Below are 13,756 nucleotides of genomic sequence, written 5' to 3'. Positions count from 1 at the left end.
GGCTATGAAGAATGAAAACAAAACCAAACCAAAGCCTATACCAAGCCTTGATAAGGTCTAAAAATAAAACCTCAATTTCAGAGCTATAGTAATATAACTTTTTTTTTTGATTGAAGTACAGCTGACACACAATATTCCATTAGTTTCAGGTGTGCAACACAATAATTGGACAAGTCCACTAAGTTATGCTGTGCTCACAAGTGTAGCTGCCATCTGTCCCCATTTAACACTATCACAATACCACTGACTAAGAGTCCCTATGCTGTGCCTTTCATCTTCATGACTTACTCATTCCATAATTGGAAACTTATACCCCTCACTCTGCTTCACCCATTTAACCCATCCCCATACTCCTTCCCCTCTGGTAACCATTAGTTTCTGAGAGAATTTTCAACTTTTAGCACAATTTTATTTAAATAGATAAAATCTGGATTTTTACTACATTATGTTTTGTTAAACTGTTCTAAAAATGATCTCAAATTAAAAAAAATCAAGTAACTTAAGTTCATTTCTATTTTTGATACTGTTTCTTGACAAAGTATGAATAAGAGTTCTAAGAAACTTTTTGGTTTAACATTACTTTTATCCTCTTGAACAATTTAATATAGATACTCAACTTTCCATGACTTAAGTACAGTGAAAATTACAACCTTCTCAGAAGCCAAAGGAATAGATGGACTGAAATCTCTTCATGAACTAAAAAACACTTACCTGGTTTACTAGAGAGAACCCATTTCTTCTCCACATGCCTGCATGTACTTGGGCACATAAAACAAGACATCTAAGAGGGTGTTCTATCAACATGGGTGGGCTAAGTTCACTCTGTATATAAAAAAAAATTTTTTTAATCCATAAAAATCTCAACTGTATAAAGAAGATAGGGTGATAGTGATGGAAACTATATAAAACAGCAGTCAAAATTACTTAAAGTATGTTTGCCTGATGGTTAATTTTATGTGTTAACTTGGCTACGCCATGGTACCCAGCTTTTGATTAAGTCCAGTCCACATGCTGCTGTGAAAATATTTTGTAGATGTGATTAGCATTTAAATCACCATACTTTGAGTAAAGCACATTACCCTCCGTAATGTAGGTGGACCTCATCCAATTAAGTTCAAGGCCTTAAGAGAAACACTGAGGTCCCCCAACCACAGCTGAAGAAATTTGGTTTCCAGAATGCCTTTGGACCTCAGACTACAATATGAACTCTTCCTTGGGTCTCCATATTTCAGACTTGCCAGACCCCATAATCTGCGTAAGCCAATTCCTTACAATAAATCAATTTTTTGTCTTTTTCTCTCTCCATACTTACACACCCCTATGAACATGCACGTATGCACAATCTTCTATTGGTTCTGTTTTTTTCTCTAGAACCCTGATTAATAAAGTTTGTTTTAAAGTAATTTCAAGCACATGAAACATAATAAATAGGCATTTACTTTTAAATGTTAAAATTACTTACTAGAGGTAAGAGTTCTGGAAATTTGTATGCCACTTCGCTTTTGCTTAATAATACATGTAAACCTGCATAGGAGAACAAACAAAAAAGCATTTCTACAAATGCAAATCATTTAGAAAAAAGTCCTAAATATTCACTCAATTTCGTATCTACTCTTTCTTTTTGGGAACCTATCTCATTACAAAGTAAGATAAAAAATGAATTGAATCTATAAATGAAGCTTTTTGAATTGATATTCTCATGAACCTCTGTATCAAAGGCACACTTAGAGCTAGAGTCCTAATTACATTTACTAATACACACTGATGATGTTTTATAGAACTAAATGTTAGACGTACAAATATAGCAAAAGCAGTTCTGTAATTATCAAAGCAATTTATATATGTTATCCTCACTTTAAGGGTCATATTTCACTGTCCCCATTTAAAGTATAGCAGGAGATCCTTCTGGCAAGTCAACAGAGAGATGAGTCCTGGGATTCATGGTCCATGCCAATCCTGATCTCAGATTTAAGTTCCCTTAGAACTTTAAGATCAAAGCCTCTCTAGTTCCTAACTGCAAAGGGCTTTTGTATTGCTCAACCTTGCTTAATTCTGTTAACTAAGAACTAATTCTCCTATTTATGTTGCTGTCTACATAGAGAATGTTTTTCTACAATCTTATCAATAGATATGGCTGACCACTTGGTCAATACTGGCTTGAGGCTTTTATACCCGAGAAGACCTGAATCATGAGTCTCATTTTAATGACCTGCACTTGACATCTGCCACTCAAGCTCCATTAGTACAAACCCCAGGTTGTTGTTGAACCGTTTTATGTGTGTTTACTTAGTAAGCTCTTCAATTAGATTATAAGCATTTAGGCCAAGTTTTATCAAATACAGTCAGGAGAATGCTCAAAAAGGTTCACTGAGGTCTGAGAGCAGTAAAGACCTAGGTAGGCAGAAATGAGTACAACTCTCAGAGTACTGACTATTTTCCTTGTGGATAACTATCAGCACTGGCCTCCAACATAAAACCAGAATTTTTAAAGGCAGCAAAGATCAGCAACTGAGTTGTAAATAGGACCAACATTCCTACATCCCAGCTGAAAACTTTCCCACAACACTGTGCTATCACCTGCTCACAAGTATCAATAGGTTCTGTATGCTCAAAGCATTTGTGGAAACAAAACAGGGCCTCAACAAGTTTCATACTAAGTACTTCTTTGTTGTTCTATTTGTTGCATTACTGATATTTGGATGTCTAAGTTCTATTAAATCTCCACAACTTCCATAAGACTGCTGGAATGCTAGGCTCTAGCATTAAGAAAATGTGACAATGCTCAGAGCAGTCAAAGAAAAATGCACTCAGAAAAGAAAGAGGATTATTATTCCTGATCCCATGTCCATTTAAGAATAATAAAGAATAATAAAGGAATACTTTACATACTTTATGTATGTAAAGAATAATAAAGGAATAATAAAGAATAGAATACTTAAAGGAATACTAAAGGAATACTAGGAAGAGCTCTATGCCCATAAATTTGATAACTTAGATGAAATGTAACAATTTCTTGAAAAACTCAGACTACCAAAGCTCCTAGAAGGAGAAACAGATAACTAGAACTAACCTATATCCATTAAAGAAACTGAGCCAGTAATTAATGACCTTCCAAAAAAGAAAACTATCAAGCCCATATGGTTTCACTGAGGAATTCTACCAAACATTTAAGGAAGAAATGATATCAATTCTCCACGATCTCTTACACAAACCACTTTTACATCATAATAAATTATTCAGCCACATACTTAAGATAAACTACAAATTCTGCAATGAGTAAGATAGCTACCTTCAGAACTTCTACTCTCAAAAGTTAAAAATGTAACTAAAGGGAACAGTAGTATGTGAGCAGGATAAGAATTCCTGCAATTAAGAAATATGGAAGGAAGCTACACCGAAATGAGTCTGAAGGTAGAGATGGACAAGTGAATATTCAAAGTTTTTGGCTGCTACAAGGTGGTGGCTTCAAATATTCCACCAAGTATAACGGGCTTGTAAATCAACTACTTATGATTAAAAAACTGTCATTCCAATGTGGGACTCACTCTAGACCTGCTGCTTAAAAGGTTATCAATAAATGAGTAAGAAACAGTTCAGAGGAGAAGAAAAAAAATTAGGGTGGTTCCAATTTATCAGCAATCACTTAAGTGACAGGGTGATTTGAATGGTAACAACACAGACTCTGAATGTGGGCTGAGTTAACCATGTGGTATACAACACGTGGTACGTGCAGTTTAGAAGCCTGAGGCAGCACTATGGTACTGTCCTTATAAACATGGCTTCTGGGACCAAAGCACCTCACAATTCCTACTCTGACTCTTTCTTGCTGCATGACACTAAGAAGTCACCTCTATGTCTCAGTCTTCCCTTCTGTGAAGCAAATGTAATAGTAATAATACCTACCTCATAGGCCAATGTGGTGATTAAGTAAGTCAATGCTTATAAAACTCTCAATATAATGTACAGAAAGTATTCAATAAATATTAATCACAAACAACTTAAAAGATAATTTCAGGATTCTCTTTTGGGGAAAAATGCTTTACCTGCAAGTAAGCGAGAAACTGGGAGGTGAATGCTAACTTTTTCTTGGGAAACACAGTATCTGATAGTTTCCACTGAATGTCCACAAATGCTTAACGTGATTGGCTGTTCACCATCAGTGAAACCACCATGACACTGCATCAATACAGCAAGGCATTTCTTGTAAGCTTCAATTAACACTTTTTCCTAAAAAAGAGGGTTTTCTGTAAGTGACTTAAAAAGTTGGGTTTCTACAACATTGAATAAGCCCTCTTACTTACTTACTTACTTACTAAGTACCTCAGATATCAATATAGGCAAGACCAAACACAATCTTCCCTCCCCCAATAGAGTCCCTCTTCCAGTGCCCTATCTCAGGGAACACCATCTCCATACAGCTGTGGAAATCTAGAAATTATTCCAATGCTCTCCTTTCCCTCATTTCCCACTGTCCAATCTATTACTAAGTTACAATTTCATCTCCTAAATTTCTCTCAAAACTGGCCAATTATCATCTCCAGTAACTCAAAGGAAAGCCAACCACTTATTAAATTCCCTGCTTCTATTTTGACCTCTCCTCTATCTATTCTCACACAGAGTAATTAAAAAAAAAGAAAACAACAACATGTAACCTGTATCATGTCACCTTTTCTGCACAGTAGCCACTAGTGGCATCCCAACTCTATTAGAATAAAACCCAAATTTCTCTCCATGGCCTCCAAGGCCCTGCAGTATCAGGTCCCTGTCCAGTTCTCTACCTTCAACTGCAGTGCTCCAACCTGAGCCTTCTCATGGCCCCTGGACCAATCATACTCTTTCTCATCAACAGAGCATGCTGCAGCTGTCTCACAGTCAGGAATATTCTTTGCTCTTTGACCAGTTAACTCTGACACATAGTTCAGATCTCATAGAAGTCTTGTCTTACCTCTTAACTTACACAGGCTCTCACCTAGACTTTATAGCCAAAGGAGAGCAAAGTAATTTTAAGACAGAGAACAAATGAAATAGTTATAAAGCTTCATTTTTGAATAAATCTCTAAACTCTTTTTATAAGCTCAAAATCTAGATGAGATTATGGGGGGAAAATGTACATAGTAACAGAAGAGAGAGTGGATCATTTCTTCCTCTGTTTTCCAAGTTTCTTCCTAAGGCTTCAGAATTTTAACCTTTATGGAATTTGTAGGTAAGAGAAGAAAAAAATGTTATTTCACGAGTTAAGTATCACCACTATCCTCTCCAAATGTCCTCAGAAATCTTAGGAATCTGTCTACAGCCCCTCTTCCATTTATCTCCTTCCCCACTACCCCTCAAAGAAACTCACGTCTAAAGCACACCAGTCCTGCATCATTGAAATGACATGTGTTAATTTCATTTGTAGCGTAAAGGCTGCCTCCCATTCTGGTTCCATTTCAATATGCTGTCCTACTTGACGTGTAATTGGATCCATTCCCTTAGAAGAAGCAAAAAAATTTTATTTTTTAAATATTTTATGCATTTATTTGAGAAAAAGAGCGCACAAGCAGGCAGAAGGGCAGGCAAAAGGAGAGGGAGAAACAGGTTCCCTGCTGAACAGAGCCCGACAGGGGATTCATTACCTGAGCCAAAGGCAGACGCTTTACTGACTGAGCCACCCAGGTGCCCCAAAAGAAAAGATTTTAAATGGATTAAAATTATGCTTGTCCTCTTACAATGAAACTTAAGAAATAGTATAGAATATATTTTGATTATAAAAACACGTAAAATGCAAGTTTTATAAGAAGTCTAACTCCCTAACTTACATGTTTCTATATTAACATTCTCTAAAATATGGAATTAAAAAAAATTAGAACAAATAATTTTGAGGCAATCTTGTATATGTTTTAAACAATAAAATGTATACTTCACTCCAACGATCCTTCAAGTTATATTTTTAGCGCTATCATTTACGGACTAAACTGTTGAAAGAAATTGGACAGGTTTTTAAAATAGTAATGAATTTATATTTTACAATATAATAGAATAAAGTTTTTGTAATTATTGCTAATCCGCAACTAAAAGTTCTCACAGAATAAAGAAAGCAAAACAAAAAAAGCCCCTCCAAAACAGAAATAGAAAACAAAAAGATAAACAAAATAGTTATATAAGAATATACTTAAAAAAAAAAAAGATTTTATTTATTTGAGGGAAAGAGAGAGAGAACATGAGCAGGGGAGAGAGGCAGAGGGAGAGGAGAAGCAGGCTCCCTGCTGAGGAGGGAGCCCAACCTAGCTTGATCCCAGAACCCTGGGATCGTGACCTGTGCCTAAAGCAGATGCTTAACCGACTGAGCCATGCTGGGCGCCCCAAAATATATAGTTTTAGAAGAATTTTAACTAATAATATAATGTTTTAGAAATTAGCTTAACAGGGTGTCTGGGTGTCTGAGTTGGTTAAGCATCTGTCTTCGGCTCAGGTCATGATCTCAGAGTCCTGGGATTGAGCCTTGCATTGGGCTCCCTGCTCAGTGGGTGGCGTGCTTCTCCTTTTCCCTCTGCCTGCTGCTCTGTCTGCTTGCGTGCTCTGTCAAATAAATAAGTAAAATCTTAAAAAAAAAAAAAAAAAAAAAAGAGAGAGAGAGAGAGGAAAAAAGTAAAAAAAGAAACTAGCCTAACTACCCTCTTGGTGCATCAGAACTGATTACAGAAATAGAGGATAGCTCTAATACTTAAAATGGCCAAAGTTTCTACAGATAGAAAAGCAGAAAAGTATTATAATAAATTAAACATCCTAACCCAATATAGAAACCAGAATATTTTCCAAAAATGATAAGTTGATTTTATTTCTTGCTTAAGGAAGCCAGATAGCTACTAAAAGAATTATAATGGGGGTGCCTGGGTGGCTCAGTGGGTTAAGCCTCTGCCTTCGGCCCAGGTTATGATCTCAGGGTCCTGGGATCAAGCCCCGCATCGGGCTCTCTGCTCGTCAAGGGAGCCTGCTTCTCCCTCTCTCTCTGCCTGCCTTTCTGCCTACTTGTGATCTCTGTCTATCAAATGAATAAATAAAATCTTAAAAAAAAAAATAAAAGAATTATAATGGTATGGCTCAGATATTTTGGCATGATATCAACCTTCTTACAGTTAAAACCATACCAATTAGCTTCTGCTTCTAGATTTTGTTCTGTATAGGACAGTGTTTCCAAAAAAACAGAATTAAACAGAGGGCAGTAAGTTCTATACTGTATTATATAAATATACCAAGGAGAGAAAAAGAATTATGGAAAAATTAAACAAAAAAATTAAATATTATAGTTTCTTAAATAAACATTATAGTTTCTTAACTTCACAATATTTCCATGTAAGCATATTAAAAACAGTAAATTTGCAATCCTCAAAAAAAACCCGTTAATGGTAACCAAAAGAACAGCCAAATACAAAAGAATAGCAGATGCCAGAACTTTTGCTTGGATGTCATTCATTCTACACCATTCTAAGAGTTTCCAACTCTTAGAAAGAAACTCTTCCAAAGAGTTTCTTTGTCCAAATTATAGTCATCTAAATTATTCTTTTGGAAATGTGCCCCAAATGAAAACACAAAAGATGTTCAGTGCAATAAACCAAAAAAAAAAAAAAAAAGAAAAAAAAAAAGAAAAGAAAGAAAGTTCTTCTCTTTAAAATGTTCCATTTATACATACCTGCATACATTTGAGTAATTCCAAAAAGGCATCAAATCCTTCTAGGAATTTCTCCCTCAGATCATCTGACCACTCAGTTGGTTTGCTAATCAACACATACCTGAACAAGATAAAAATAGCAATGAACATATGGGTAAACACTGACATATTACAAGTTGCAAGTGGTTGGATAATTAAATAAAAACTTACTTGAGGTCTAAAATAAGGCTCTGAACTCTCCTAAACTTGAAGGCTTGTAAAGCAGTATATCGTTCAAACTGAAATCTACCCTGGGCATCTCGATGTCTCAAATGATCCATAAAAGTCTTAATGATGATGGTCATCAGGTTTTCTTCTGTGATAAGCATCCGAGCCTAGAAAAAAGTGTATCAGGGTACATTGGTGATTAAAACCTGTTTACTAGAAAGCTAAAAAAAGTCACCAACACTGGTTAGCTCTTTGAAGTTTAAACCTCTTTCACTGTAACTATGTATCATAAATGCACTATTTCTAAATAACAATTACTTACTCCAACAGCCACGTGTATGAAGCAACAATTATATCCACGTGTATGAAGCAACAATTATATCACGGAGAAAGATGCCAGAATTTTAGGAGACAGATCCAAGGCTCATTATTCAAAGACAATTCAGGGTGGGGGATCTGAACCAGGCTGCAAATTTTCCTTAACTGAGACATTTAGACACCTATAATGGTATGGTATAATTATTCTAGGGTCCAGAGGTTCATATCAGATTCTGTAGAACTCCATATGAAACTATATTTCCTCTTAATCTCCTTTTAAAATTTATTTTTTGTTTCTATGTATATACATATCTATGTATTTTTGAATAAGCAAATACATTTAAATGACTAAAAAAAAAAAAGGTAAAAAGTTTCCTAGCTCCCAAGGTCCCCCTTGCAAAGGCAATCTCTTTGAGCAGTTTTCTTGCATATTCTTCCAGAGATGGTGTGTGTGTGTATAATACATACATATATGTACCAACACACACACACACACACACATATATACATTTATAATATATGGGTTAAGTGTTACTAAGTAGATAGAAGTATACATATATTTAACTATACCTATTTCTCTACATATATTTAATTATATCTATTTCTGACCCTCAAAGGATAGCATATTATAAACACTGTTCTGCACTTGTTTTTTTAACTTCATGTATTTTAGAGATTGTTCCATATCAGTTCATATAAATTCCCTCAATCGTCTTAACTATCACCAGGTTATTTTTTTCTACCGTACTTTATTTAGCCAGGCAGGCCCTTAATGGTGAGACATGAGACATCTGGATTTTTTCCAGTCTTCTGCTATTTATTACAAAAGATGTTGCAATGAATATTAGCTGTGTACAACTGCAAGGATATTTATAGAATAATTTTCTAGAAGTGGAATTACTGGGTTAAAGTGTACGCACATTATAAATTTTACTGATATCACCAAACTGTCTCCACAAAGAAGCTCACCAATTTATATGTCCATCTACAGTGTGTGACCTTCCCCTCATGCTTTCAGTAACACAATGAAACTTTAAACATTTGATCTTTGCCATTCTGATGATTTTAGATTTCATCTTACTTTGAATGAGGTTGGACATTATTTTATAACAATTTGCATTTCCTTTTCTGCTCCATAATAAAGTCAGAAGGTCTAATATTATTTGAATACCTCATTGTGCTATAAATGATCATGGTTTTCCCCTACCTTTCTAGCCTAACTAGGCTCAAGGGTATTACTGGCGTTGGGGGGGACCTACTTAACTAGGTCTCCCACTAATCAATTAGCAATATAGAAAGTTGCATCAAAAAGTAGGACAGGGTGCTTGGGTGGCTCAGTTGGTTAAGTGTCCAACTTCTTGATTTTGGCTCAGGTGGTCATGATCTCAGGGTCATGGGATCGAGCCACATGCCAGGCTCCATACTTCTCTCCCTCTCTCTGCCCCTTCCCCTGCCCACATGTGCTCTCTTTCTCTAAAATAATAAATCTTTTAAAAAAAGTAGGACAAAAAAGTGCAGAAGATATAAGTCTAAGTATATAGTAAGGCTGTGTTCTAATGTAAAAGTTCTGAGGTTATCAGATAAAGAGAAAATCTATGTAGTTAAATATTCCTTTGAAAAACTCAAGTCATCATCACCTTGTCAAAACATAGGACCTAAGACCTCAAAAATCAACAGGATTAAGTTCTGTTCATTTTCCTACACAGTGAAGACTAAGGTCAACTTTGAAGAAGAGGAGGTATTGACAGGTTAAGATAAAAGGTTGGGGCACCTGGGTGGCTCAGTTGGTTAAGCAACTGCCTTTGGCTCAAGTCATGATCCTGGAGTCCCTGGAGACTGAGGCCCACATCAGGGTCCCTGCTTGGCAGAGAGTCTGCTTCTCTGACCCTCCCCCTTCTCATGCTCTCTCTCTCATTCTCTCTCAAATAAATAAATAGAATCTTTTAAAAAAACAAAACAAAACAAAACAGTCCTTTTCTTTGTTTGCTGAATTAGTTGATTTTGAGAAAGTAAAATGATTCTGATGGTCATGGGTGCCAACTTAAAAAAAAATCACTAAGACATCCATTAGTAATGTCCCATTAAGAGATAGGAGTTATTCAGGTATTTCCACTTCTAAAATGAAAACCAGAGAAAGCAAGAGCAAAAGTTCAGGAAAGAAGAACAAAAAAGTTCAGAAAAGAACAAAAAACTTTCTTTAAGTGTTTGGCTTTATCACCTCTTGCCTAGCTTGTTGCTAACCTTTCAAGGTAACCTTTCAACATTAAATATCTAACATTATTATACAGTCCTAGAACTTCTTATTATCCTAAAAGTGCTTAATTTTAATTTTAATTTATTTATTTTTAAAAAGATTTTATTTATTTGAGAGAGAGAGAAAGCAAGACAGCACAGGCAGAGGGAGTGGCAGAAGGAGAGGGAGGTGGGGCTCGACATGACCTGAGCCAAAGGCAGTCACTTAACCAACTGAGCCACCCAGGTATCCCCAAACTGCTTAATTTTTAAATGCCTACAATTCGCTTTGCTTTAAATTTTACTACTGCTACTTACCTTAATTACAATTTTATTCACTTTAGATAATTTGTATTCAATCTTGTGTTGCAAGGCTCATTACATATCTAACAGCATATTCAAAATGGGCCATAGTTCCCCAAGACTCTGAAAAACTTTATTTTTAATTTTTTAAAAAGATTTTTTATTTGACTTATTTGACAGAGAGAGACAGTGAGAGAGAGAACACAAGCAGGGGGAGTGCGAGAGGGAGAAGGCTGCTTCCCATGGAGCAGGGAGCCCAATGCAGGGCTTGATCCCAAGACTCTGGGATCACGTCCTCAGCCAAAGGCTGAGGCTTAATGCCTGAGTCCCCCAGGGGCCCCCATTTTATTTTTTAAGATTTTTTATACAGATCTTATTTATTATTTTGAGAGCAAGAGAGTGTGAGCATCAGGAGGGGCAGGGGCAGAGGGAGAGAAAGAATCTCAAGCAGATTCCACAATGAGCACAGAGCCTGACATGGCGGTCAATCTCACCACCTTGAGATCAGGACATGAGCTGAAATCAAGTCGGATGACCAACTGACTGAACCACCCAAACATTCTTCTGAAAAACTTTACTGAATAATAATGGCCTGTGTACACACTTTTAGTTAAGCTAAACATGATACAGCATACAGGAGTAATGCTGACTATAAATTAGGGCACATATAACAAAAACAAATTAGAACAAATAAGATACTGTCATCACTTGAATTATTAGTTTTGGTTTTTGACCAGGTTATTTAAAAATGAAGACTGAATTTTCAGTTAACCCAAAAGATCAATCAATATATGGAGTTCTATCACGGATATATAACACTTCACTAATATCTAGGCAACTGATTTTTTAAAAAGATTTTATTTATTTATTTGACAAAAAGAGACACAGCGAGAGAGGGAACACAAGAAGGGGGAGTGAGAGAGTGGAGAAGCAGGCTCCCCACTGAGCAGAGAGCAGGGCTTGATCCCAGGACCGTGGGATCATGAGCTGAGTCGAAGGCAGACGCTTAATGACTGAGCCACCCAGGTGCCTCTAAGCAATTGATTTTTAAGCAGGGATAGGCAGATGAATTACTAATGGATGGTGCTTTTTCAAGAAATGATACATGTGAGTCTTCTGCTTCCAGTCATGATGGAAGCTTGAGGCTAACCAACATTTCCCCCTAAGAACAACCAGAAAAGATCAGTTAGGAAGAAAAGTTTGAAATCATTAGAGAGCTGCTGAGACAATAAGAACTCGAGGGGATAAAACCATGGAGAAGGGGCATGGCAGAAGGAGGTGAGCCAATATTCTGGAGCTGCTTTTCCTTCAGCATCTGACTCTTCTGGGAACTGGACAAAATGAGACAGAAGATCCTGGGAAAGAGTCTGACAAAACTGCTAACAGGAAGAAAAACCAAAGATTTTATCTGGTGTGGAGAGTGGGGTGGTCAGGACTCTAGTAAGAATAGAAGAGTAGGAATGGAGTCCAATTTTCTTCCATTTTCCCCCATAAGATACCTGCAAAATTCTGAAGCTACGCAGGCCAGAAGTCTAAGAGCAGAAAGACTAGAAGAACAGAGGAGCGCTGTGGCAGTTTTAGCAAGTGAAGGAAATAAAACAAGTTCAGGACCCTAGAGAGGGGAGGACTCTTGTGAACCCTCTAGGCTCTCGATTGGAAAATCTTGGAGGATAATGTTGCAGGGGTGAGGATGACTCAGAAGACAGAGTCTTGCCAAAACAACCTGGCATCATGTCAATTCCTAACTGGACTAAGGTGACAGACCTCTCTCCAGTTGCCTAACATTAAGGAGAATCTTCTTAGGAGAAAGATATCATGCAGTATCTAAGATTTTGTAATAAAGAACATCCTATCAGAAGGCAATGAGAAAGAGAATGGACAGAAACCGTATTTGAGAAGAGAAGGACTCCAAAATTTCCAAATCTGAGAAAGCCACCAGCATAGGGATATAGTAGCTACATCCAGTATCTATAAAGAAAATCAAAGCTATATAAATCATAAATCAAGACTGCTGAAATCTAAGACAAATGTCAATAAAAAGTTATTAAGCATTTTAAAGGACTAAAAATCAAAATGAGAGAGTCTGATGCATGTCTAGATCCCAGGATCCTGGGATCATGCCCTGAGCCAAAGTCAGATGCTTAATGACTAAGCCACCCAGGCGCCCCTAGGCAATTGATTTTTAAGCAGGGATAGGCAGATGAATTACTAATGGTACTTTTTCAAGAAATGATACATGTGAGTCTTCTGCTTCCAGTCATGATGGAAGCTTGAGGCTGACCAACATTTCCCCCTAAGAACAACCAGAAAAGATCAGTTAGGAAGAAATGTTTAAAATCATTAGAGAGCTGCTGAGACAATAAGAACTCGAGGGGATAAAACCATGGAGAAGGGGCATGGCAGAGGGAGGTGAGCCAACATTCTGGAGCTGCTTTTCCTTCAGCATCTGAAGGAAAACATCTGAAGCAAAAACATAAAAAAACAGGAATAGACCTACAAATGATCTAGATAATGACATTATCAGACTATGACTTTAAGATGTATTTATTTATCCACTTTACAGAGAGAGAGAGAGAGAGAGAGAGAGAGAGCGAGCAGGGGCAGGGGGAGAGGGAGAGGAAGAGGGAGAGAATCCCAAGCAGAATTCACACTGAGCACAGAGCCTGACACGGGGCTCAAGGCCATGACCCTGAGATCATGACCTGAGCTGAAATCAAGAATTGAAAGCTCAACTGACTGAGCCACCCAGGCACTCCCAGATCAGACCATGACTTTAAAATAACTACGATTTACATGGTCAGAAAACTGAGGAAAAAATGGAGTATTTCACCAGAAAACTGGAATCCATTAAAAAAAAAATGGATTTTTTTGTTCCAGTGATCAGGTTAGAGGGAGTAGGTTTAGTTTTCTTAGGACACCTAAAAATCCTGGATATTATATGCAAAAGAACACCAGAAGATTTCAGAGAGGTGGCTAGATAGAAGGCAGACTGGCTAGGGACCTCAGAGAACCCAAAAAATGACAAGGCAGAGTTCTAAGAAGCTGGTA

General features: G+C 36.9%; 1 protein-coding gene across 21 annotated transcripts in view; it reads right to left on the bottom strand.

The window, feature by feature from the left end:
• The window catches only part of UBR2 (ubiquitin protein ligase E3 component n-recognin 2), a 125,397-nt gene that overhangs the window by 44,077 nt on the left and 67,564 nt on the right, over nt 1–13,756 (bottom strand). For all 21 annotated transcript variants that reach the window (XR_014312338.1, XR_014312339.1, XR_014312340.1 and 18 more), the window contains 6 exons: nt 7,859–8,022; nt 7,670–7,769; nt 5,342–5,470; nt 4,044–4,227; nt 1,463–1,524; nt 712–822 (listed from right to left, as the gene is read on the bottom strand). Coding sequence is in view for 11 of the 21 variants with exons in the window: in XM_082732976.1 (XP_082589102.1) it covers nt 712–822; nt 1,463–1,524; nt 4,044–4,227; nt 5,342–5,470; nt 7,670–7,769; nt 7,859–8,022 (750 nt within the window). In the remaining 10 variants the exon portion in view is untranslated. The remainder of the gene's footprint in view (nt 1–711; nt 823–1,462; nt 1,525–4,043; nt 4,228–5,341; nt 5,471–7,669; nt 7,770–7,858; nt 8,023–13,756) is intronic.

Source organism: Mustela nivalis (genome assembly GCF_964662115.1).
Source record: "Mustela nivalis genome assembly, chromosome: 5".
NCBI lineage: Eukaryota > Metazoa > Chordata > Mammalia > Carnivora > Mustelidae > Mustela > Mustela nivalis.
This window is presented reverse-complemented; position numbering and strand designations above follow the sequence as displayed.